The sequence below is a fragment of the Canis lupus genome, chromosome 25 (genome assembly GCF_048164855.1).
Source record: "Canis lupus baileyi chromosome 25, mCanLup2.hap1, whole genome shotgun sequence".
Classification (NCBI taxonomy): domain Eukaryota; kingdom Metazoa; phylum Chordata; class Mammalia; order Carnivora; family Canidae; genus Canis; species Canis lupus.
The window spans coordinates 41,979,141-42,006,304 of NC_132862.1; the positions used below are offsets into that span (position 1 = coordinate 41,979,141).

A 27,164-nucleotide genomic window follows, 5' to 3' on the forward strand; every position below is an offset into this window, starting at 1 on the left:
TGGAGGGCCCCAAACCATGCAGACACGGGGGAAATCCAACTCAATCTCAAACTGGGCTCCTCAAAAGAGAAGCAGCAGCCTGTGGCCCCCTGCTGAGAAGGGGACTCCCTCCCCAGAGGGAAGGAGAGGATGCAGGATGTCCCATCCTGCAATGAGGTCAGACATAAGGGAGACCATCACAACAGCCTCCTCCTCCTCAAGACTGGAAAGGAAACCCAGACCTTAAGCGATAAAGCAATTTTCCCAAGGTCACACAAGCAGCTAACAGAACCAAGACTAGACCCAGTCTTCTTCCCACCCAGCCCTGAGATCTTCCCTTCTGTGGGAAAGCTCACCCCCCACCCCATACACACACCCAAAAAAGTTTGTCAGTTAAAGCAGGTCACTCCACACAAGTGTTGAACATCAAAGCACAACCCCATCTACCCAGCTTCACTGTGAATGACTTTCTCTTGCCCCCGGTGCTCCTTCTGGACTATGGGCAGCTGACAGCCTCCTGCAGACAGGAGGATAGGCCCTGGGGCAGAGCCAAACATCTGTGCTGACTACATTGGGGCTCTGGTGAAGAAAGGCAGAGGCAGCAGTCGGGATGAAAGAACAATTAGATATGAATTTCCCAAGTTTTAAAATTTGCCTAACTTGTATTTCTCATGCACGCATGCACATGGGTGCACACGTGGCCTTCAGATCCCAAACTGCCCCACCCACTGACCCTTTCTCTAGAAAATCATCTCTCCCTGAGCACAGGAGCACTCCCCTTATCCCTTCCAGTCTTTGAGGCTCCCAGAGCCTGGGAGTGCTGGCTGGCATTCCTTGGTGGGAGCACATGGCCAGCACGCTCCCTGCCCAGTGGACTGCAATCCCTCAAAAGCAGCTGCACGCCACCCCATGGCAGCATCCCTTCCACACTCTCCTTTTTCACACAAGCCCTAACTAACTCAGGGGCATATCTGTAGGCTAGCAAACGTTGCCCCTCCCCCCCCCACTTGGGACGGGGCTCATCTCCCTCTCCTGAGACTCACTGAAGGAGTGGGAGGGAGTGACTTCTACCATCCCTCCCACCCCCATCTCATGCCCACAAAACGCTGCAGATTGTCTTCTGCAGGAACAATACAAGAGGAAACTCGAAAATCATCCACACTTGTGCCTGTCTTCAACTCAAGGTCACAGCTATTAAATATCCCAGCCCCACTCTTATTTCTGCAAGTTACCCAGTTGAAGGCACTTTCAGTGTGGGTTTCTTACAGGGGAAGGAGGTGGGAGCAAACTTTGCCAGCCACCTAGGAGTAGAGTAAGTCTCTCCTAGAAGATAGGCAAGTCGGAGCCTCCATTCAGCCATCAAGGAGAAAGAAAGATGAATGAAGGGGGGGAGATTTAAAAAAAAAAAAAAAAAACCCACACTTACCGTTGTGCAGAAAGCAGGGCAATGCAGCACCGCGGAGGGAACGGGTAGCACGCTACCGCGAGCAACGGAGAGAGGTGGCAAAGGGGAGAGAAAGGCAAGGACTCACCCAGAATATCAAATTGAAGAGGAACATCATGTACTTCAAGCAGCAGAGGCAGCCCCTGGCCATGTTGCACTTCTTAAATTCTAGGAGAAAAACAAAGGACAGGTCCAGGTAAAACACGACGTACTTGCTGCCTTTGGGTGCATTGTACTGGTCCGCCTTGGCGCCGGCCTCGGCGCGGCTCTGGCCCCGGGAGCCCGCGGAGCCGCAGAAGGCGCCGGCCGTGAAGCCGCGGCCGAACGGGCGGCGCGAGCTGGACGGCCTGGCGAAGTCCGAGTCCTTGCTGTCCAAAGACGGGCTCCGGTGGATCGAAGAATCCTCGCTACTCGACTTCTCCATGCTCGCGTCGTTCCCGGGGGGCGCGAGGGGCGGGGGGCATCGCTCCCGGAGTGGGACGGAGGGGGCGCCCGAGTCGGGCGCGGGCTGCGGGCGGGCCGGCGGAGCCCCGCACGCGCCCCCTCCGCACCGGGGCGCGCTCGCCGCCAGACCCCGAGCCCGGGGGCCGCTGCCTCCCGGACGGCGCCCCGCTCCCGGCCGACCGGCCCGGCAGGGCTCTGCGGCGCGGCGCTGCTCGCTCCACGCGCGCTCGCGAGCGCTCCCCGGCACCGGCTGGCCTGCGTAACTTAAGGTCTTTGGGGAGGCTGCAATTTGACTTGGCTTTCCAGGGCGTCAGCTCGCCTCCGGGTGCCCTGGCCGCTCCGCGCGAGGCACAAGGGCGCGGGGATCCAGGTCCCCGGGCAGCCTCTCCCTGCCCAGCCCCGGCTGCCCCACCACTTCGCGGGCGCCCCGCCTCCTCGCGCTCCGCGACTTTGCGGAGCCGCTCGCCGGCCCTGGGCTGCCCCGGCGCGCGGCGGGCAGTGCCGAGGGATCCGCCGCAGCCGCCACCCGGCCACGCTGGGCTTTCCCGGCGAAATCCCGGCCCCGACTCCCGACTCCCGACTCCGAAAGCGCCGGGACCCCCTCCCCGGCCTCGGCCCCGCCCCCTGCTCTGCATTCGACCAATGAACACGAGGCCTGCCGGGGGGCGGGCAGCCTCCCCCTCCCCAGTGACACAGTATCTTTAATAGGATTAGCGTTCTGCTGTGTGCCTACCCCAGTGCGCCGCGAGCCTCGCTAAATGTCAAGGGCCCTGGAGCTGCGGGTGAACCAGAACCTTCGCCGGAAGGCGCCGGGCTCTTCCACGGGAGAAAAGGGGGCGGCGAGAGAAGGGGCAATGGCTGGAGGCACCAACGACCCAAGGAACCCAGAGAAAAGGGCTGGCAGGACAGCAGGAGGGAAGAAGCGCGGCCGATTGCGAGCTGGCCGCCGCCCCCGCTGCACACGGGGCCCGTCCGACCCGAGGCGCACGGTCTCCCTGCTACACACACCAGCGCGCGCGCACACACACAGACGCACACACACGCGCGCGCTTTTGCACACGTGGATCTGGCTCCCGCTGGGAAAGGAGACCGCAGGGGAGGCGCGAGGTGTGGGAAAGGCGCCTGGGGCCGCCGCGGGGCGCGCGCCGCCCTCCCCGCCCCCTGCGCGCGCGCGCACGCTCCAGCACACACGCGGCTCCGCAAGACTCCTGCAGCTGCGCGAGCCCGCGACCCCCCCGCCCCCGCGTTCGGGGGTGGTGCGGCGCTGGCGGGGACCCCAGCTGGGCCGAGCCGGGCGGGTGGCAGAAGTGGGGTCCTGCCTCGCCCCTGCCAGGGGTGACGTAGGAGTCCTCTTGGACCCGGGCTGGAGGAGTGCACAGAAGGGGCTGGTCAAGGGAAACTGCACGAAGAATGCTCTGGCAAGAGCAGGGGCTCGGGAACAGCCAGGAGGAGCCCTTCATCCGACAGGAAAACACTGCACCTGTGTCCCCTGGGCTCGTGCAGAAGTCTGCACAGCTGATCCGGGGCTACCATAGTCAGCAAACAAAACTAGAAGACTTGAGAAGGTGAGGAGCCCACCTCTCTTTTCTGCCACCAGCAAGAGAGTGCTGAGACCCCCTGAGAACAGGGCCCAGTGTTTACCAGGCTCTGTATCCCAGCACCGGGCTTGGCCTCTGGGAGGCGCTACACAAGGATGGCTGGATAGAAGAATTCCTGCCCTCCCACAGAGTGTGATCTCTCCAACCCGGATCCCATCAGACTTTTTTCCCACACCTGCTATATACTGAGCATGGGGCCAGATACAAGGTGTGCTGCTCCCTGCCCTTCAGACACACACAATCTAGCCAGGGAGATGGAAACATAATCACCGAGGCGAGGGGCAGCAACACAGCTGGCTATGGCCAAGAGGGAGGAGGACATTAATTCCAGTCAGAGGGACTTGGAGACCCTCATCACAGGTCAGCTGTGGTGGCCCCATGCTCAGTGCACCCTCACTGGCTCAGAGGCAGGGGTGCCAGTGCTCAGCTTCATTAAAGGGACCTGCAATGGTGTTACTATTCCATGCCCCTTCCCCACTGGGAGGGTAGCCCAGCAATGAAACTCAGTGAGTGTCAAAACCATGGCACCTTGGTCTCCTGGATGGGAGCTAACACCTTCTGTCCTCTTCAGCCTGACCAGCTTCCAGGGGCTCCCGGCTGCCACTTCGTTCTCATAACACTACTTCTTTGATGCAGGAGAGATCATTCACCAGCTGGACTGTGAGTCAGGAGACCTGTTTTTCACTCTGAGCTCAATGTTGAGCTGTGTGATCAAGGACAAGGTAGTTTGCCTTTCGGAGCTACCATTTCTTCCTCTTTAAAATGGGGATTAATAAAGCCTACCTCCGAGTGGTGTCGTGAGAATAAAGTGAACTATGAGACCAGTCTGAGCCCTGAGCAAATACAAGGGCCTAGTATCACTGGCCTAAGACAGAGACTCTGTGTCAGCACAGGCCCTCCCAGGCTGGCCCCCTGTACCTTCTCTCTCTCTTTTTTCTTTCATCAACTCACACCTTGTTCAGTGAGAATAGCCTCTACATTGTCCCTGGATCATTCCACCTTCATTCCTGATTATAAGTGGATTCAGGCCAGTAACTATTTCCTTAGCAGCAGAGGCCCTGGTGGGCCAGGGTGAAGGGCAAAGGTAAGAGGAGAGGAGGCCACCCAGTGTAGGAGTTCTGCTCACTCCTGCTCATCCTTGTCAGGAGGGCATTGAAGTCCTGGTCTTTAGTCCATTAACAAAGTTCAATGATGGTCCATCGGGAACCCAGCTTAGTCATTATCAAAATAGTAAGAGCAACAGAGATTTGCAAATCCTCACTATATCCCAGGCACCCAGCTTTACACCCAGTAACTCACAGAGTCCTCAGGACAACCCTACAGAATAAGGGATGTTACTGTCCCTATTTTACAGATGAGGAAACTGTATAATTTCAAAGCCCGTTTCTTTACTCTCTTGGGCTAGAAATCTAGTTCCCAACCTTGGGAATCTTCCAGTCTAAAAGGCAGAATTTAAAAGCACAACAGGGAACCTGAAATTTTATGTCCTGATGAGAGACCACTAGATAAAAGGACTTCATTTAAAAAAAAAAGGACCTCAAAAAAAAAAAAAAAAAAGCCTTCTGCCCCCACTTCAAGACTGTACACAGAGAAGCCCAAAGCAGAGCGATATAGCATGTTCCATGACAGGACTATCAAAGAGCTGTCCCTTGCACCCCCTGGAGTGGGTGTGGACAGGGACAGGAGGTGTGAAGGCATCCCAGGAAGGCCTGGCTATGGTACACAGAGGGGGCAGTGAGGAGCCAGGCCTGCCTGGAGCAGGAGAATGTACCTGCCTGGAAGTCAAACTGAGCTACTGTGTACAGCCTTGTATGACACAGGAAAAAGTCTGGTCTTCACCCTGGAGCTCCCCAAGCAATGGAGGCACATGACAAAATTGGTGTCCTATGAAGCTGGGCCTTGCAGCAGCATGGAGAGGTAAGATCAGCTGCTGTGGTTGCCCCAATATCTTAGATTGTGGGTACAGAAATAACAATCAGAGAGCAAAGGTGCTCTGAGACACCATGTCTCCCTGCCCACTCCTGATCCTCCCTGACTTGCCATGTTCTGGGGAGCTGGAAGGTACAGCCTGCCCTTGAGGATCTCTGAGCATGTGAACAAGGCAGAGCTGCCTTGCCTTTCCTTTTTTTTTTTTTTTAAACAACAACAACAAAAAAAAAAAAAAAAAGAAGTGAAGCAAGTACAGAATTCCCAGAGGGGAGAAACAGAAGTGAATATGTGAAATCAACATGCAAAGTCTCCACTGACTGGCAACTGGGGAGATGTGGGCTCAGAGTAAATGCCAAGCTCTCTCTGCCTCTTCCTGAGTTTCTCAGGCCTGCAGTGTGAGCCAGAGATCAGCTTTGGTCTCTCGCTCACCCACACACAATCAGAGCTGATGGGCCCACACAGAACCCCTTCCTGACCTGCTCTGAATATTTCTGTGTTCAGCAGCATGTGCAGCTCATGAGGTATGCTGTACCTCTAAGCTTCAAACAGCTCAACCTCACTGAGAATTTAGGTTAGACACGAGGTGGCACTTGCTATCCTAAGTAGTGTGTGAGATGGGCCACCACTGTAGGAGGAGTCTTAAGCCAACCCAATTTTTAAACTCCAAAATTGGGATCTTTTTTGGCAATACAGAAAATGCCTTAATTGCTAAGCAAACCATTTACCAGTGGTGCCAAAAGAGAAGGAGGCTGGAGCAGTCTCTAGCAGGGGGCCCATATCCCACAATGTTTGCATGAAGGCTCAGTAGGTGAGGAATGGTTAGGAGGGTCCCGAGTCCGGGGTAAGGCTCTTTGCCAGGGAAATTAAACAGCTACAAGGTCATGTGATCCCATACTTGGCCAGGATTCAAGAAGGATAGTAACAATGCCAGTGAAAAGATCAGAGTTAAAAAAGAACTAGGGGTGGTTCTATTTTTTATGTGTTTAGTTTCTGAGACTTGTAAAGAAACACGCACACACAAACAAATGGGGTTTGGCTGCAGTGGCAGGTTCACAGTTAGAATCGCTCAGGACAGGGCAGCCTGGGTGGCTCAGCAGTTTATCGCCGCCTTCAGCCCAGGGCGTGATCCTGGAGACCCAGGATCGAGTCCCGCGTCGGGCTCTCTACATGGAGCCTGCTTCTCCCTCTGCCTGTGTCTCTGCCTCTCTCTCTCTCTCTCTCTCTCTCTCTCTCTCGTTCATGAATAAATAAATAAATAAAATCTTAAAAAAAAAGAATTGCTCAGGACAGTGTCAAGGGTGGCCCGGGTACCTCATTCTCTGGAGAGAGGTTTGTTCCTCCCTCCTTTGAGTACCAGCTGTTTGTTCAGCCTGCAATTATAGTTTACCCACATGCCTCTGCTCTGAGCACTGGGCTTCCCAAAGGAGGGGAGCGGCTGTGTCTGAATCACATCATCCCTGCACCCCGCCCTCCCTGACCTACTGGGGCCTGTCACAATGACCACCACAGGGAAGGTACTCAGAATGTGTCAGTAGGTAGAGGGGAAAGGAAGACCACCATGCCTAAGTCCCAGGTTCTCTCTAAGGATAGCCTGAGAGCCCCAAATTCATTAACCAGAGGATGGGACCCAAGCCAGAATTCTATGGAATTTTCCTGGAAAGCAGGCTACCTGAAGCCATCAGAACCTGAAGAGGGAGCTCAGGAAATTTAAATTTCCCAGCAACAGATAACAGAATATAAAGGCCACAAGGTCAACTGTTTTGTTCACAGCCATACTCACAACACACAGAGCAGCATGGGATGGGTGAGGAAATGGACAGATGGATAAATAAGCTTATGGATCACAGGGCATTTTGGAGGAAGACTCAGGAAAGGTAAGAAGGGGAAAACAGACTGACGAGAACCAGACAGAGGCCAAGCTACTCACAGACCCCTCCCCATCCCTGATGGGCCATGCCTTTTGGAGGAGCTCTAAGGACAATGCAGGTCCACCTCCAGCTGAGTCCCTGGGGAACTCATGTGAGCTCCTGAGTACTGTGGTCACATCTCAGAGCCCAAGAGCTGGCATGATAAACTCTTGTCAGAGGCCACTCCTTGCCACTGAGAAATCATGACTGTGAAGGGACTCTCAGCCATGTGTCCACACTCCACACATGAGAAGTGAGCACACTGGTCAGAGCAAGTGCTGCTGACCCTGTGGGCAGTTAGCTCCGAGGGAACAGGGTCACAGCTGTAGACCAACCATACCCACTCATGACCCAGGCAGGAGTGCTGAAATCCAGGCTTCTAGATCATGAGGAACCAGGGGAAAGGATCATCAGGAAGACCACTCAGCACAAACCACATGCCCTAGTGACTGTGGGCCAGCTAGGCCCAGTTCTGTGGGAAACAATGGCATATGCTCAGATGCTGTCAATACGCCTTGGCCATACGCACCACCCGACCCAGCCACGGAGAGCAAAGCTCTAGTGAGGTAATGTCATGGGAACTCTCTGAGCTTTGGGACTAGATGGATCTGTGTCCAGACCGCTTCTGGAGCAGGTGACTCCGAACTGCTGGGTGACCTAGAATGACCACCAGAATCTCAGTTTCCCCAACCATAAAATGGAGATGATAATGCACACTTCCCCGGCTATAAGACAGAGATTAAAGGTTAAAACTGCAAACCACATGGCACAATGTCTGAAACAGAAATGTTCAAAGGAGTTGAGGCACTATTATGATTTATCAACATAATTATTATAGTAAGTATGGTCCCAGGCCCCATCGAATTACAATGGAGTTAAACAAAGATAATACACATAATCAATGCAAAATATTCTATGGCTCAAATTCTAAGGGTAAGCACTGGCAGCTCCTCCTCCTCAGACAGACCCTCAGTTCCAGGCCTCCTTCTCCTCTGCCCAACACGCCTGCATTTGGCCATCCCATCTGTTCTAGGACCATCCACCTGCTGATGTCACCTAAATGTTTACCTGAGCCTGCCCCAGCTTCTGAGCCCCAAGTGCACATACCCAGCTCCCATTTGGCAGCCCCACTAGCTGCCTCACAGGCAGCTCCAATTTCACATGCCCCAGAGGGACTGACCTTGCCCTAGCCCTGCTCCCTTGGTCATACCCTCTCTTCTCAATAAACGGCCTAACACTCATCCCACGGCTTATGCCAGAAGCCCAAGGTTCACCCATGACTCCTCGTTGTCACTTGCTCCTGCCTCCAATCAAACACAAGTCCTATCCGATGAGCCACCTTCTGCTTCTGTCCCCAGGGGTACTGCCATGGCCCCATCCTACACCATGTCTCACCCGGGGCAGAGCTACCATTCCCACCCTGGCCCCAAGTCCTCTACATGGGGCAGCCAACACCATCTTCTCACTCATCGTGCTTCCCCTACTTTAATCTCTCTAGAAGCTCCCTATTTTCCTGAGATTAGGGGTGTGTGTGTGTGTGTGTGTGTGTGTGTGTGTGTGTGATATTGCCAGTCTACTTATCTACTGCAATCCAATTCCTGAAACACCCAAAAGGTCTGGCACCACTGGCCCCAGCCCACCTATCCAGCCCCATTTGCAAGTCTTCTCTTGCTCAGTATGCCATAGCCAGTGAACCCTCCAAGCGCGCTTCTACTTAGAGTCTTTGCCCATGCTCTTCCCTCTGCCCAGAATGCTGTTCTTCAACTCACTGCCTGACCTAGTTCTACTCATCCCTGCGCTCTTGCGAGTTCCTCAAAAAAGTTTCTTCTAGTGCTGGCTGCCCCTGCCTGCAGGCTAAATTGAAGCTCCCCTGCTCATCGATAATACAATCTCAGCACCACTGGCCTCTTCCTGCCTAGCGCTCATCCCAGTTTGAAAGCAAATGTTTCCTTGAGTGACAATTTGCCGCCTGATTCTCCTATTTGACCATGAACCCACAGGGAGCAGAGACTGGGTCTGTTTTTCTCACTACGGTGTACCCAGGACAATGCCTGACCAGCAGCAGGCCTCAATAAATACTTGATAACCAATGAATGCAAGCTCAATGCGAGGCATGCGCAGTGCAAACCAGCATCTTCAGGAAGGGCCTTCCAGTTGTATGCGCACCTTGGGCCACCTAAGCAACAAACCCCACAGGATTACCTCTGTGATCTCTGGTTCCTCAATGCAGAACAAGTTGCTTAGACTAGTTGGTTCTTCAAGGTTTTTTCCAAACTTCTAGCCCTGAAATTCCCACCTGTGAAGCAGGAGGATAGGCAGGACTAGACAGACAGAGGGTGGGAGGAAGAGGGTGCTAGAAGGGGAATAGTTAGAGAGAGCCAGAGGGAGAAGAGTGCCCAGGACATGCGGGAAGGACATGTCCATGTGCCCAGCCGAAACAGAGCTTCGCAGCTAGTGAACATGAAAGGGAGGTGGGGCTGGAGCAGAGAAGACCCAGACGCCAGTTACCATTCAGTTACATGCCAGTTACAGGTGCTTACCCCAGCCCTATTTCTCTTGTCCACTCTATCCCCCTGGCACCCTCCTCCACCTACGCTCCTACCAAGATGAACAAACATCAAAGTCACTCCTTCCTCTTTCTAGAACTCTCCACACCCACTCTGACTGGCTAACTTTCACAGCCTAGTGGCACCTATGTGGCCTCCTCCTGAAGTCTGGGACCTCTCCTTAGAGCTCCAGAGCCCCTCAGAGCATCGCACTGCCTTTTCACCAATCTCCCCGAGCCCGAGTGTGCACTCCTTGAGAGCACCGGCTGTGACCATCACCTCTGCATTCCAGCCCTTGGCACAGTGGCTCGCACACAGGAGCTCTTAATCACCATCAAACATGTGAGTGAAGCAGTGAGGGTCTCAGAGGCGCTCTTTAGAAAAATGTGCCTTGGCTTAGAACAGGGGAGTCTTTACACAAAGAGCAAGAATGGCCACTCCCAAAGGGCAATACTCTTTTCTTTGAGCAGCTGTACAGAGTGAGAGGGAGCAGCAGAGGCTGAGCCCTGGAAGCACAGGCTGGTGACCCACCCATGTGCGATGGCCACCCTGGGCTCTCAGGCCCTTTTTCCTGAGAAAATCCCAAACCAGCACCATCTTTCATCCCAAGTCCAAAGAGCCTGGTGTGCAAGGCATTGTGCTGGACAGATGTACCCAGACCCACGTGCGTGCATATACTGAGCCATTCACTCCAGGGAGACAGAGAGAAAGAAAGGATTTGTTATAAGTACTTATCAAAGAGGGCAGATGGCTTCAGGGAGGATGAGATAAGGCCAGACCGCTAGGTACAGGGAAGTGTGATGAAGCCTGAGGTTTATTGCCATGCACCAATGGAAATGTACTGACCCAGCAAATCCAATGTTCCTAAAGCACCCCATGTGGGGCACTGACGCATTAGCTAGGACAGCGCCCTCTGACCTGGCGTCCAGCCCACCTGCGAAGCTGGCCCCTGCAGCTGGGACCCTCCACTGATTCAAGAACTGCTGCCTGCTGCCTGCCCTCTTCCCTCCATCTCCCCACTGGGCCTGGAACTTCTGTAGAGAAGAGCAGCGCGTGAGTAGCACTTGGGGATGCTCTGAAAAAGATGGAGAAAAGAGAGGGCCCTGAAACCATCACAGGAAGCGAGCATGCACACCCTTCATGCTCCACCCTAGCTGAAGGGAGTGAGGGGTGGGTGGTGACCAGATGGGGGAAGACATATTTGGGCACCCCCACTGGGGAGAAGTTGGCTGTCAAAGGACTCTCAAGTCTCCTGGTGCATGAAGCCACCAGTGTTCTCTCAACTCCCACCAGCTACTTGCGTAAAGTGAGGCAGCAGCGCTGGCCAAATCCCACTGCATCTCTCTTGCCTCTCCCCACCTCAGGAGGGCCCAGATCCATGCAGCTGATGAGCAGGTCAAGGTGCCTCCAGCTGAGGGGACCTCAGAGGCATCTTTCTAGTCTCAAAGTAGCGGAGGTGAGCAAACCACACCCTTTATAGTCCTGCAATGTTCTTCCCAAGCCTCTCAGGTCCTTCTGGCAGAGCTGCTGTAACCCAGTCTTCCATGACGTGGACCCAGGCTTACCCAGGGAACCATGCTTCCCTGACCCAGACTTACCTAACACATGCCCAGAATGCAGACAGCACCCACACACGGTCCCTGTCACAGCCTCCCCTCCTTAAGACTGCCAGCCCCACGCCACCTCCCACCTGCCACACCTAACTGCCTCCCGCCCTCCTCCTAATGGCCCCTGCCACATGCTGCCACCATCGCTGACCAGAACAGGGCCCTGAGACGCCACACTGCCCCTCTCACCAGCTCATAATCTTCGCTGGCTCCCTGGGGCTTTAACACAAACACTCAAGCTTGGCATTCGAGACCTTCTACACTGTACTTTGTGGACATTATTTCCCACAAGTCCCTGACCTGTGCCTTACTCCCCCCGGGCAATCAGAGTGCCTCACTGTTCTCCGAGCATGTCTCCCCCCACCCATCTCTGTCTGTAGTAGATGGTTCAGGACTCAACTCAAATGCCACATCCTCCATGAATGAAACTCTTATCCTAAGGATCCCCCAAACTAAGAGGCCCTCTTTTTGTTCTTCACTTCTCTGGGGCGCTCATTCCACTGTCTCATATCATGGCAGTTTGCATAAATATCTTCCTACAAGACCACAGGAAGATCTGAGGGGATGAACCCACCTGTGTTCCTCTTGCAGGACCAGCCTAGTATGTGGAGGACACTTAAGAAATCTGAAGACAATTGACTAAATCCCTCACACCATCCACATGGCTCCCAAACCTCACCCCTGCCTCCACCATATGTACTTACCTCAACCCATGTATTGGACATGCCTGACACCACCCTCACTCATCCTTTCTGGTGGGCACTCACCTTGCTAAATCACTAGTATCTGTCCTCCCCTCTAGAGGCCCTTTCTGGGGTTACCCACCAGATTTGGCTATCTTCTGAAGCACCAGAAGGCTTGGATGTCCAGCCTGGAGTTCAGAGAATGTGGCTGTGCTCCGCAAGGCCCAGTGTGTCTGGGTGGCTGCATGTCACTCATCCCCCAAGCCCTGGCCCCAAGGGGCGCTTCCATATCCCAGTCGGGCCCAATGCCAGGGCACACCTGCTCTTCCCCTCCCCCACACCGCTGCCAGAGGAAATGCCAGCCCGCAGCCTCGGCCGGACACAGCAGGGACAGACACTGAGCACTGGCACTGCCCCTCTCTCCTTCCACCCCCAAGCCTGAGCCTGACCAGCATCCAACCTGGCTTACCCCTGATCCTTCCATGAATGCATGCTCAACTCAACTGTGCAGCCCTATCTGCCTCGTAAAGGGAGAGCACAAGACAAACACTCATGCTGTAGGGAGCCAGGCAGATTGAAGCACTGGGGCCCAGGTCCCAGTTCTGACACTATCTGTGTGACCTGGACAAGAGGCTTATAGCTCTCTGAGCACATGAATGAATGGATGAGCACACTTCCATTCTCTTGTCTGAAAACTGTTCAAAGGAATGAAGAAACACACTTCCATTCTCCTGTCTGTAAACCAGGGGGGCAGGTAGGATTGTGAGGGACAGATGAGACACTGTCTGGGAAACTACTTTATCAGGTGGACAGAAGCTGCCATCCATACACACACTGGAACCCTCCAATGTGTTTCACAGGAGCTCGACGTAAACACAAAGGACACTCTAGCAGTTTCTAATCACTGAAGATTTCCTGAGTTCCACACCGTGCCCATCCTGGGCTTGTCACTGTGGGTGTTACTGAGGAGCATTAGCCCTTAGGAGCTAATGGTCCATATAGGGGAAGAGTAACAAAAGGACAGGGCAGCAAGCGACAGAAGCGCACATGCACATGCCAGAACTGGTGGTATGAACTGAGGGCTCAGAAGACATAGCCAGGGAGGCCTGGCCTATCTGGGAAGGCTTCTTAGAAAAGATGAGAGGCGGGGATCCCTGGGTGGCGCAGCGGTTTAGCGCCTGCCTTTGGCCCAGGGCGCGATGCTGGAGTCCCAGGATCGAGTCCCACATCAGGCTCCCAGCATGGATCCTGATTCTCCCTCCTCCTGTGTCTCTGCTTCTCTCTCTCTGTCTCTCTCTCTCTCTCTCTCTCCATGTCTATCATAAATAAATAAATCTTAAAAAAAAAAAAGAAAAGAAAAGATGAGAGGCGTGCTGAACTGATATGCTCGCTGAATGAGGGCAGAGGAGAGGGGTCCCAGATGCCCTCTGTCTGGTCTCCTGGGTGCCCCACAGGTGGCCTAATAACCAGAGAAAGACAAGGGGAAGTAGCTCCTGTACTACAGTGACCTTATCATGTAGGTCAGGTCAGATTACTACTCTGCTCAAAGCCTTCCCATCTCTCTCAGAGTAAGACAAAATTCACACACACACCCCACTCACTCTCTCCACCACATCCACACTGTCCATCTTGCTATTTCTTCCAGGAGAGCCTTTATGCTGGCTGTTCTCAAGACTGGAACATTCTTCCTCTAGATCTCTGCATGGCCAATTCTCTTGTCTCCTTTACACCTTCAAGTAAATGCCACCTTCTCTATGAGGCTTTCCCTGACCACCCCACTTAAAACTGCACTTCCCCCAGCACATGTAACTCTCTTACCCTGTCCAGCTTTTTCCACAGCACTTATTCCCAACATATAATATAATTTACAAGCATACCTTGGAGATATTGCAAGTTCAGTTCCAGACCACTCTAATAAAGCAATTATCACAACAAATTAAATATCACAATAATGCAAATATTGCAATAAAGCAAGTCAAATGAATTTTGGGTTTCTCAGAGCATATAGAAGTTACATTTAAATTACTATAGTCTATTAAGTATGCAAGAGCATTACATCTAAAAAAAAGTATGTACCTTAATTTTAAAATATTTTTTTGCTAAAAAGTACCATCATCTAAGCCTTCAGCCAGCTGTAATTGCTGATCACAGATCACCATAACAAATGTAACAATAATGGAAAGGTTGAAATAAGGCGAGAATTACTAAAATGTGATACAGAGACCGAAGTGAGCAAATGCTGTTGGAAAAATGGCACCAATAGACTTGCCCGAAGCAGGGTTGTCACGAAGCTGAGTACAATTTGCAAAAACAAAATGCAGTATCTGTAAAGTGCAACAGAGCACAGCACAATAAAACAAGGTATGTCTCTACCTTTCTCTTAACTGATTGTTTACAATCTCTCTGCCCCACCAGAAGGAAGCTCCGAAGCTCCAAGCTCCGTGAGCGTGAGCGGGGATTTGGTCTGTTTCACTCCTTACTATCTTTCCACCAAAGAACAGAGCTCCCCCGCCTGGCAAGTACTCAGCAAGCATTTGCTGGACAAATGAATGCCTGGAGGATGCTCCTGCCCAGTCCTCTGTGCCATCTTGGCTTTCCTAGAGGAGGCAACAGGGGAGTGAGGGAGTCCAGTGGTTAGCACCCACCTGTCTGTGCTCCAGATGCCTGTGTCCTCATGCTGACTCTGCCACCGTGACCTGATACAGCAGCACCTCGATCCCATCTCTGCGCCTCATTTTCTCCCTTTACTTAGGCTGGAATGGGACCCTACATGGCTAACCCTGGGCAGCACCAAGGGCCAGAGCTAGGGCTAGACAGGACACCAAGCCGAAGGCCTCTGGGCAATGCAGAAGGAGTCTCTGCAGTCAGGTTCAAGGCATTCCTTTAAAAGATCTTTGGAAAGACAAGCTCTTTGCTTCTCCTCTGCACCACTCAAACCTGAGTTCCCAACCCACCAAAGTTCTGTACTCCCAGCCCCAAGCCTAGAAGAAACCGCCAAAGAATACTCCCCATCCCAGTGGCTAGAGCCAATGGAGCCCCAACTCCAGGCAGCTGCCCCATCATGCCTCAGGCGCCTCAGGCGGGCTCCCCACATGCAAAGCAGCCAGCTCATCCTGCTATTTTAAGCTCCACGGTCCCAGCTATAGCACGTAGCCACAGCGGGCCAGAGGCCCGGGTTGGAGGTAGAAGAAGCTAACTCACTAAGAGTGCTGACCTGAGGAGCTTGGAAAGGGAGTGTCCACCACCCCGCATAACACCGGACCTTCCTTGGAGGGACCGGAAACTCCCAGGCCACACCCTCAAATCCACCAGCTGTGGGGAAAGTGAGTCAAGAGCTGTGTTAGGTGCACCCAGATTCCATTTCTGAATGTGACCCTCTGAGTTTCCATAGTAAAATGACTCTTAGCCTCACCTGGACAACCTCAGAAATTCCGAGGCTGGAGCTAGCATGGTACCCATCTCCCAGGCCCCGACAATGCAAGCACTCACCAAAAATGCAGGCTGAATGGAGGGAGTCAGCATTGTGCTATCTGAGCATGGCTTATCTACTGGGTCCCTCTCCACCCCTCTCCCTGACACCAGCTCCCACCCTCAGTCATTCTGCACGTGGCCAGACACACAGCCAGGCTCAACAAATGCTTGTTTATCAAACAACTGCTTCTGCAGGTATTCTGAAACCACGTCTGGTCAGGGGACAAGCTCGTCTTGATTACTGTTATCATTATCTTTTTTCATTATGTATACTTCTACTGATCTCATTAGGCACCAAAAATGAGAATAAAGACCATGGGAGCAAGGATCCAGAAGAGTTTAGTAACAAAACAGGGATGCCTCGGGGCTGGCCCTTCCAGGGAGGGCTGTCACCACCCACCTGCAGGGGGAGAGTTATCCTGCTTCTCTGGGAAACAGGTCCCCTGAAGCTGTGCCACAGGGAGGCCCTGCTCTAGCCCACCCCCTCCCATAGGACATCCAGCAACCAGGAGCTGGCTTGAGAAGCGACACACAGAACGGGATCTCTGGGTGCAGGCTATCCCCACCCCAACCTCACGCCACAAGACATCAGCAAAACCACCCCGGGCAATATGGGTGCCCGGAGCTCGCAGCAACATCCCACAGCTCTAATTGCTCGGTTTAAGCAACATCAGCACCAAAGAGAAGGGAAAGGCGATCTGGAAGGTGCTGTAATTAGGGAGCTCTGGGGCCTCTCTTCTTGCTACCTATCTATCTCGAGACTGAAGCAGCTGCCTGTGTGGTAAAAAAAAAAAAAAAAAAAAAAAAAAGATTCACCACCTGGACTAGGGGGAGAAAGAGGGCAATTCCTTGAATTTTCTCATTGGAAGAAGATCCCAGAAGCTACGGGTCTTCAGAGATTGCCTGATTCACTTCTCTCCTCCCCTGCCCTTCCTTGGCTTCAATCAACCAAGACAGACTCTTTGGAACATTTTTATTATAACTGTAAAAGCGATGACAACAGCTTGCACCTACAGAAAAGTGTATGCTGTTCAAAAGGATTTCACCTAAGTAAGGATTGCACCCTCACGGAAGTCCTGGGGAGTTCAACTAACTGCCACACACATCACTGTGTCCGAGGTGACACTTGCACCCAGCCCATCACTGAGGGGCCACGACCAGGTGTTCACAGCCCTGGTCCGGTGCCCCTTTCAAGTACCGAGTTCCCCCCAAAACACATTTCTCTTAGTGTGGTACCCAGGCCACCTACTTCCAAGACCTTGGGCATTCTGCTACCAAAGGCAAATTCCTGAGCCCAGTCTGGTCTAATAGAGTCAGGATTGCTGGAGACAGGACCATGATGAGCTCCCTCCGTTAATCAAACCCTCAAGGGATTCTAAGGCATGCTGAATTTCAAGGGTCCCTGCCAGCCCTTCCTTTCACTACTCAAGCAATGACACAGTCCGACTACCTCCAGCAAATCCTCCAGGCCTGGAGGCTGTCTGGGTGCAAGGCCCCATGGCTCCCTTTGGTTCATCTCCTGAAGAGACATCTGCACATAATCACCAAAGTCACCCTGAAACATTTCTGTCAGTAATCTGAAGTCACACCAGCTGGGAAGACAATCCCGGCCAAAAGCTTCCCTCTCCAGCAGGGACAGAACTGCCAAAATCACTCTGTCAGCCCAAGCCCATACTCACAGACCTGCCTAATGAAGAGGGACACGGTGGGGGGTGGAGGGGACAGGGGGAGGAAGAACAGAATGGTAGGATAGGGTCACTCCAGGGCTGCTTTTCTTTCCCTCCTGCATGTGTCATCAAAGATACAGCATAGGGCCTTTGTTCACTTTCAGATATGCCCTCACCCCAGCAAAGCTGAAAAAGTACATACCCAGTGTGCCCTACGTCAGCCCTCTCCATCATCTGTCCTGGACTCTACTCCTGTGTGGCTATCCCAGCCTTAGGGAGGGCTACATGGCCTGGCTCAGCTCTCCACCAGCCTGCCCCAATTCTAGGCGTCAAGTAGCATCCCCTCCCTTGGCCTGGAGGCTCCTCAAGTTGATGGTCCAGTTACAGACCTCCCCCTCCTCATGACCCCAACACACACCTGCCCTCCCACTCTCCCCACCCCAGATCACATGGCCTCCCTGATTCACACACTGTCGGCTGCAAGAGAGCAGAGCACGAGTCAATTCCTGCTGTGTCCCCTTAGCATCCAACCATGTGCCAGTGACTCAGTAAGCACTTGATGAGTGAATGAATGCAGCCTGAAAATCTAGCCCAGCCAACTCTTCTCACAGTACCAAGTGCTTCCCCATAAAAGGGGACTGTGGGGCTGGGGGGAGAGAATCACAGGGTGAGAAAGAGAGGGTTCATTCACATAAGCTCAAGGGAACCTGGTAGGGCGTACCAACAGCTTCCCCACCTCCTGACACCCTCTATCAGTAGCCAGGACTGGCAAATTTTGCAATTTCCTCATTCCATCAACAGAGCATCTCCCAAGCAGAAAGCCTGTCTGATCTAGGTGAATTAATTGAGTAATGAACTTCCCTAATCTGCTCCCTCCCAACCTGCCTTCTAGAAAGAGATAGGAGCACCCCAGGGAAAGGCTAATAAGGGGCAGGAGAGAGACCACTTGCCCCCCCGGGATCCTCCAGCCTTCCCCCACCAGCCCATGCCATATCACACACAGCCCTCCAGACTTCAAACCCCCCTCATGGTCTTCCAAGACACACATGTGAGCACATGCATGCACACAGACTGTGTACCACCTTGCAATCAGCTTAGATACTGGCTATTTTTGAGCTCAGTTTTGAGGCCTCAGTTTGAGGCCAGTTTTGAGTTCTGGGACCCAAGGGCCGTCACAGGTAACCTGTCAGATACAGCAAAGCAGGAGGGAGGAGCAGGTGGAATGGATCTAGGCAAAAGACCAATGCGAATCACAGAAGGTATGACTGCTGTAAAGGGCCGGCAGGCAGAGTGGGGCAGTAGGAAGGGCACATGGAATGGGATCATGAGACCCAGGTTTGAGTCCCAGATCTGTCTTTTAGGGACCATGTGACTTTAGGCAAGCCACTCAACCCCTGTGAGCTGTGGTTTTCCCATCTGCAAAACAGGCATGGTGCCTCCCTCCCTCCAGGGCTGTCCTGGGAGCCAATGAGCCCAGGAAGAGCTACTGGCTTATGTCCAGCCTCCGTCCCTCAGCAGAAGCCCCCCCCCCGAGGAAGACCCTGCAAGGCAGCCAGCTAACTCAGCTTGGACACTGCTCCGGCATTATCTCACAGCTCTAACTGCCATAAAGCACCACTCACCTGCCTCTGCTTTCCATCTTAGAGACAAGGATGGGGCTTGGGGAGACATGGGCCGTGAAATCAGCCACATCAGTATCAAATCCCAGCTCTTCCCCTTAACAAGTTACTTAACTGCCCTGCACCTCAGTTTCCTGATCTGAATTATGAGTACAATAAATGCCTAACAACATGCAGTCGATGATCTATGCACAGGAGCTGATTCAGTGGCACACCCTACACTTAATAAATAGTAGATAATACTTCTTTTAATTATCATCATCATCATTATTCTGGCTAATAGAATTAGTTCTTTCCTCTGGAACAGTAAAGCAAAGGCCTAATTCCTCAGCCAGGTGCCAGCTTTTCCCAAGCTTTGCCCCTGAGCCTTCTCTTCCCCCAAGCAAAACATCTCCACTTCTTTCCACTGTTACTCATGCAGCAACCTACAGATCCTTTGTGGCCCTGCCTACTCTCCTCCTGGACATTCCTGGTCTACCAATGCCCTCCCTAAGATGTGGTGCCCTCAACTACCACATCTGATCAATAATACAGTACCTCCAGCACCCACCTCAGCACCCAGCACTTAGCAGGTGCATAGAAATGATCAGTGACAGAGTAGTCAGTGAATGGGCTGAACACCAAACTCCATGGAATCTGAAAATTGCAAAGGGCAACAAGCTGTGATGGTTCTTGATCTGGATGCTCTGTTTCCATCCATGCAGCCTAGCACTGAACTCCCTTCATACTGTGCGTCAGACTACCACGAACATAAAGCCCTAAGCAGCACCAGGGCCTGTCCAGGGTGTCACGTCCAGCATTAAAGGCAGAGCTCCCCCTTCAATATTCCTGCAGTTTTATAAATCTAGGTACAGCGTACTGTAACATGTACGCTGCCTTTCATCTCATTGGTTTCTCTCCATTGTTAGAGCACACTTGTGATTTAAAGTCCCAATTCTATCAACCAATGTATTGGTAAGTTATTTCTCTCAACATTCGGAAGATAACAGAATTTTCATGCCAGAATGGATGTTAGAGATCATGGAGCTCCATGCCTGCCATATCTAAATGAAAAAAATCCCAGACTAATGAAGTAACTTGCCCAAGGATACATGTTAATTCTATGGCAAAACTGAGATCCTGGAGCCTTCCTCTCAGCCCTGATCACTGACAGTAAAGCTATAAAATTCGGAGGGCTTACCTTGTGCCAAGACATCAACAGTTATTTTCCTCAATCCTCATAACAACCCTGCAAGATAAACATTGCTTTCCCCACCTGACAGAGGAGACAGCTTAGGTGATTCATCCTGGACCACACAGACCAGGAATATACAGCCAAGCTAGGAAAAGAACATGCTCTTTCTCCAGAAGCCCTGTCCTGAGGCTTCTGCTACTTTACCTCTTTGCCCGAAGTTTCAAGTAAGTGCCCATGTCCCAAAAGCCAGCCCTCTTTCCATCCTCATGTCATTCCCTTGGCCAAGTTCAACTACCTGCTTCTCACAAAACCAAAAAAAGACTGTTACCAAACCTCCCACCTGGTTGCTCCTTCCCGGTGCTTTCATTTCCTGAACACCTTTTACATTTGCCCTCATAAACACAACTCTAAAATAAACTGACATTATGTTGCTCCAACTTCTTAAAAACCTTGTTGATTGTAGTCCAAATTTCTTTTGCCACCACCTGGCAGGCCTGCCACTTGAACTCCTGCGGGTCCCACGAGACACCACTCAACCCTTGTCTCTTCCTGGTCTGGTTCCTGCCCTCCTGGCTCCCTTGAGACAGTCTTTGGGATTGAGCCTTTGTCAGTACCTCTACTGTGGTGCTTCTCAGAACGCATTTCCTGAGCAAGTCTGTCACCCTCTTTGAGGGGTGAGCTCCTTGAGGGCAGGAAGGTGACACCTCTCAATCTGCAGCTCCCATTTATGGATTTGCTAATTTACTCAACCTTAGAAACATTCAAAAAAAACTGTTGAGTAAATTAGCAGTTTCGTAAATCAGGGCTCTGTTTATACTTTTATTACGAAAAATAACCCATTAAGTAAAAACCTGTGTCGTAAGATCAAATTTATTTTAGAAAGATGATGTTAACATACTGACAGGGGTCCTTGTTAAGAGGTGCGTGATGGGATCCCTGGGTGGCGCAGCGGTTTAGCGCCTGCCTTTGGCCCAGGGCGCGGTCCTGGAGACCCGGGATCGAATCCCACATCGGGCTCCCGGTGCATGGAGCCTGCTTCTCCCTCTGCCTATGTCTCTGCCTCTCTCTCTCTCTCTGTGACTATCATAAAAAAAAAAAAAAAAAAGAGGTGCGTGAAATCCAGGCTTCCTGGACAGGTGCCTGCTTTGAGAGCATCAATGACAATAAAAGAGAAACCCAATTGCAAGAAATAAAGAATCTGAGCTATAATAGTAGTGTGACCATGACCTAGATGAATTAACTTGCTAATTGTTTCCATTTGCTTTAATCTATAGCAACTCCCAGATTAGCATTTTCCCAACTGCAGGCCCACTACTCATTAGTGGGTTACGAAATCAGTTTAATGGGTCAGGAAGAATATTTTTAAAAATTAAATAGAAAACACCAGCATGTATCTCACATGGTAATTTCATGAAGCATCTTTTCAGATGTAGCATGCACATGTGCACGCTCACGCACACACATACTGAGTCACGAAGTCTGAGAAGGGTGGCCTTGGATCTTCAGAGGTGACATGTCCAGCCCACGAGGGTCTCAGGACATGGAGTGACTGCCCATGAGAAAAGGGACTTTTTAGGCATGAGTTTAGAGCTGGCTACTTCCTGCAGGTGCCGCACGTGGTCAGGTAGGTTTACCCAGTTGCAGGAAATATACTTGATTTGCCCTCTGAGATGGAAATGGACTTAAAAATGCCAAAATGTTACATGTACCATGAGAAGATACAGAAAGTCTTGGCATTGTGAAAATGTATCCCTGAGTCATCCACTGGGCAGAGCTCTGGCTAGAAATGTGGGTGCAGGGTACTTGCCTACAAAATTAGGAGAACAGTGCCCACCTCAGAGAGAAGCAAAATCTCAGATGGACAACATATTATATGGACTATTTATTCATGTATTCCTCTCTTGATTGCTGAAGCAAAGTTGGTTTAAAAAATGCATGAAGTTAGCTCAGCACAGAACTATATACCTTCCTACCCCATTAAACTAGAGAAAACCAATTCTGAATTGAGCCAATATTTTATCCATTACAAATTCTGCTCAGCTGTCTTGCCTCATGTGTCGAAAGTAGACACCACCTCCCACTGGTTCTCCAAAACAAAAAAAAATATCATACCCTCCCCCATCTCCATTTAAAGGCTCTCTGCAAAGGATGATGGCCTCTGTCTCGCTTCATTTGGGGCAGAATGAGAGGAATGGACTCAAAATCCAAAGGGAAGCCTTCCCAAGAGAACTGTTAAGGACAGGGGCAGGTGACCAAAGCAGGTGTCAGCTACCACCCTGGGCAGGCTGAACCCTGCCCCACCTGGCGTCCGAGCAGCCAAGTGTCGGGTGTGTAATGCATCCAGCATGGAAGCAGCATGGTCCCTTCCTTCCTAGATGACTTTGGGAGGTGCCTTCCTGTCTGCGGCATCCATGGTTCCAGGATGAGGCAAGATGGTGACCATGGGGTTGCCACAAACAATCAGCCCTCCCTCTGGAGCCCCACGGCCTATTTCCAGCTCCTGATAGTTCCTGTCTAATGCCAGTGTGGACTGAGGAATCCAGGGCATCCTGGGCCCAGCATTGTTCAAATCACACATTCCTCTTCATGAAAAGCCACCGAATAACTCTCATTCCTCCAGCCTCCCAGGAGAAACCACATCAGAGGACAAACAACCAGATCCCATGTGTGACGGGAACAACGGGGGACAGCAGGAGCCATAGGGTCCTGGACAGTGGTCTCCACCACTGTCCGTCAGACCCTCTGTGGCGGATACATAGACTTGCCCAGAAAGCTCACCTGCCCCTTCCCACGGGCTTTACCCGTTCTCAAGCCTTGGCAGTCAAGAGCAGATGCGAGGGCAGCCCTGGTGGCCCAGCAGTTTAGCGCCGCCTTCAGCCAGGGGTGTGATCCTGGAGACCCAAGATCGAGTCCCACGTCGGGCTGTCTGCAGGGAGCCTGCTTCCCCCTCTGCCTGTGTCTCTGCCTCTCTCTCTGGGTCTCTCATGAATAAATAAATAAAATCTTTAAAAAAAAAAAAAAAAGAGCAGATGCAAGCCCCCAGAGGCCCACCTGTACCCTTGGCCCGGATACACTGCTTTCTGAGGGTAACTGTTTCTACACTACCCTCTGCCTGAATTTTTTTTTTTTTTTTTTTTTTTGTGAAAACTACAACTAAACTTTCAGGGAAAGGAAGAAGACTGCTCATGTTTATTGAGAGCATGAGTGTCAGGCACTGGGTGAAGCACTTAGGATCCAGAGCCTCTTGATCCCTATGGGGCAAGATGTGCACTGAAGACAGAAATGCAAATGGAGAAAAATAAGCCAATAAAATATCACGCCAATATGGTAAGGAGGGATGAGAAAAAGGAGGTGAAGAAGCAGGGAAAGGTAAAAAAAAAAAAAGGAAAGAAAGAAAGAAAGAAAGAAAGAAAGAAAGAAAGAAAGAAAGAAAGAAAGAAAGGAAGGAAGAAAAGAAAAGAAAGAAAAAGAGGAGAAAGAAGTCTGTAACAGTGAGAGGCTGAAGCACACAGCCTGGCCCACAGCAATAAACGAGAGGGCCATGTCCCACACCCCTCACAGCACATGCCGCCCACTGGAAGTCAAGCAAACTGCCAGACTTGCTCTAGGCCCATGAGCAGCTTCCAATCTGCAGGCAAGACCCCTTCCCCAGGCAGAGCTCAAAGGACCCCAGGTGGCACCCAGCCCACCCTCCTGGGCTGCATCTCCAACCGGGGCTGTGGACTCTGTGCCAACAACTTCCATGAAGAGGGATGTTGCTGCTTTGCTTCCAAATTGTCAAAAAGACTTAGGAACACTAGAAGTCATGGAAATACAAATTAAAATGGCCAACGTATCATTGTTTACACTATCGGGTTATACATATAATTTATTTGTAATGGGATAAGACATACACTTGTAATGTACATATACAAATACAAGTGTAATTTATTTGTGTGTGTATATATGTATATACTCAATCCTGCTTGTTTCATTCCACTGCGGAAACATTGTCAATGGCTCCAGTTTTTATGGAGTGTCTGAAGAAAAGCTCCGGTGGATCCTTTCGAAAAGACTGGATGGAATTCAGTGGGGCCTAAAAGATGCATGGTCCTCGGCCAAGTGGCAGTTGGGGGGATAGAGCAGGGAGGAGGGAATGATGTAGAGACGGAACACCTGCTGTGAGTTTTCCTTGGATTTTCTCTAACACTGGCCTGACGCTTTCTCCCCTGTGACTAGGTCCCAGAATGCAGTGCAAGTTCCCAAAGGAAAAGGAAGGAAGTATTAGTGGTGGTGAGATTATTCAACTCTTTGGTTTATCTTTAACTAAGTTTTTCAGTGATTGGACCAAGAGACAAGCTATGGTAATCAACCAAAGGCACCGAGGATCCTCTACTAGCATGGGAGGCTCGGAGGAGGAAACAGGTGTATTACATGGACATCACAACCCACTGGCGTACACGAAACTCAGTACCAGTGATGAGATGCCTGCTGTATGTCAGCCACTTGTGCCTTCACGCATTCTGTTCCCTGTGTGGAATGTACTTCCCCCTCTTGGCCACGCTGTTTTCTCTATGAAGCCTCTTCCCTCCCTACTACAGGCAAAACTAGACATTCTCTTCAGCGTTCTCTGAAGCCCCTGTGTTAAGATGCCTGCCCTGCACACTGCTCTGTGAGTCTCGATGCTAAGAATGGGGAGGAGAGAGGGACCAGGAGGGGATTCCTGGTCATCTTTGAATCCCAGAACCTGGCCCAGTGCCTGCCTCATAAGAGGTGAAAATGAATGAATGCGCAATGGACAGATGCAGGCAGAGAATGCCCCCAGAGGTGAAGGGAGACAGATCCCTAGTGTGTGGCTCTGTGGGCCCTCTGAGGAGCAGGACAGGCAGTGAGTGTTCCTGAGAGGGAATAAGAGCAGGGTGCAGGGCAGAGCAGAGCCCGGGGAGCCAGTGTGGGTCTGTTTAATATGCAGCATGTAGATTCCCAGAAATCAATGCTCATTTTTAAAACACCACTGCCCAGAGCCACCCTCACTGCTTGGTTCCATGGTCGGTGTTAAGTATCTTTCTATTTATAAAGCAACTCTGACTGCAATGTGCAGTGCCGGTCCCAACCCAGCCTCGGAGGTGGAGCAGAGTGAGACAGAGAGAGAAACTGAGGCCTAGAAACAGTCTCCAGGAAAGCCAAGGAGACTGTACCCCCTCCCCAGGGGCTTTCACATTGGAAGGCCTGCTGACCAGCTGGAACGGGGCTTTCCTGGCTTCCATGAGCACTGCCAGACAGGCTGGGCCTCTCGGAGTGAGTCTATGAAGCACTAAGGGAAATGAGCCCAGAGACACAGGAAGCTCAAGCAGCCTGGCTTTCCCAGTCCAGGATGCTGACCTTCCCAGCCTCTGTCAGCTCCCTGTTTCATACCACCTCCAAGGCAGTCACGCTGCGGCTCACAGGGACACCCCTACTTGGATGCCGTCCTTTCCATTCCTTCTTGGGCTGTCTCCCCGCCTACCTCCGTGAGCCTGGACAGCAGATGCTTTTAGGATCAAGGCCCAGGAAGACGGATTCTCCTGTGCCACCCTCTGGGGCTTCTCTCTCCCAGTTTGGGTTTCAGTTCTGAGGGACTATCCTGCTCCCCAGCCTCACAGCTCAGCGAGATGCAACACATCCCACATGACAGCCTTCACTTAACAGGGTTCGTGTCCACAGAACACTCGAGAAGTCAGAGGCTCATCCCAACACTCCATACCATGCAGGGCACAAAGCTGGTGACAAGAGCCTTATGAGTGTTCGTTGGCCATCTCTTCCAAAAGGAAGGAAGAAAAGATGAGGCGGGAAAGGAGAGGCTGAAGAACCAGGCAGCCCTCTTACTTACATCACCAAATCAGGAGGCTCCTGAGGTCCCAGCCATGTCGGTTAGAACCACAGATAAACCAACCAGGTGCTGGGCCCATAACTAGACACCCAGAGGAGGGCCGCAGGCATGGCAAGGCATACATGCTGGTGAAGATGGGCACATCGACCTCTCTCCCTCTTCTAACACCCAGAATCTGGGAATGTCAGAACTGGAAAGTGGCCTGGAAGTCATTTAGAGTCATGCATACATGCAAACACTCTTCACAATTGAGGAAGAAATGAGCTTCCAGAGGAAAGAATTAATTCATCTATGGTCATCTAGCAAGGCAATAACAGAACTGATAGGAAAACCCACATTTCTTGACTGCGTGATCAGTGTCTTTTCCACTATATTCATTCAACAAACATTGGCAGAAGGGGTCAATTTAAGACATAGTCGGTCTCTGTTCTCAAGCTTAAAATTTTTTTTTAAACTTTTATTTATTTATGATAGGCACACAGTGAGAGAGAGAGAGAGGCAGAGACACAGGCAGAGGGAGAAGCAGGCTCCATGCACCGGGAGCCCGACGTGGGATTCGATCCCAGGTCTCCAGGACCGCGCCCTGGGCCAAAGGCAGGCGCCAAACCGCTGCGCCACCCAGGGATCCCAAGAAGCTTAAAATTTAAGAAGTAGGGAGACGGAGGGAGAGATATATAAAACAAACAATAACTTTCAGAGAAAACAAATTCATTAAACAGCACAAGAATGTGACAAGTGGTATAATACCAATGGGCACAGATATGGAGGTGACTGCTTCCACTGGATGGGGGCACTGAGCTGGGTCTACTGGATGAGCAGGAGTCTGTCTGCCAGATATAAAGGAGAAGGGCGTCCCCATCCCAGGGAGAGAAAATGGCACAGGTGTGCCCCAGAGACTGGAAGTACTTGGCAAAATCAAGAAGTGCCAGAAGGGCAGTGGACCTGGTGCATGCCACTTGTGAGGGCTACAGAAGCAGGGCTGGGCCCCATGCAAGGGACCTGGAAGGCCACACAAGAGTCTGGGTCTTCCCCCAGGACCAGAGGGTGCCAGTGAAGTTAATCTACCTGAGAAAAATGAGCATCGTCGTCCATACACCAGGCACAGGTAACCAGGTCAATAGGCACAGCCACTCTGCCCGTACACGGCAGAAGTCAGGCTGGAGGAGGCCAACGAGGGAGCTATTATAACATTCAGGTAAGACACTTAGAGCACCTAAACTGGGAAAGTGGGGCCCAGAGGCAGAATCA

At 51.7% G+C, this 27,164-nt stretch overlaps 1 protein-coding gene and 1 long non-coding RNA gene across 22 annotated transcripts in view; one reads left to right on the forward strand and one right to left on the reverse strand.

The window, feature by feature from the left end:
• TSPAN9 (tetraspanin 9) overlaps window positions 1-27,164 on the reverse strand; it is a 199,489-nt gene that overhangs the window by 82,581 nt on the left and 89,744 nt on the right. For 16 of the 21 annotated variants that reach the window (XM_072799409.1, XM_072799403.1, XM_072799392.1 and 13 more), the window contains one exon: window positions 1,512-1,591. In XM_072799409.1, the coding sequence (XP_072655510.1) occupies window positions 1,512-1,574 (63 nt within the window). In that variant the 5' untranslated portion in view covers window positions 1,575-1,591. Of the gene's footprint in view, window positions 1-1,511; window positions 2,175-2,600; window positions 2,805-14,782; window positions 15,094-27,164 lie in introns of those variants that run through there. The other 5 variants (XM_072799408.1, XM_072799397.1, XM_072799406.1 and 2 more) reach the window with 4 other exon arrangements.
• Window positions 6,637-9,391, forward strand: LOC140617646 (uncharacterized). Its single transcript, XR_012017834.1, has 2 exons — window positions 6,637-8,138; window positions 9,051-9,391. It is a non-coding gene; the product is annotated as an uncharacterized lncRNA (long non-coding RNA).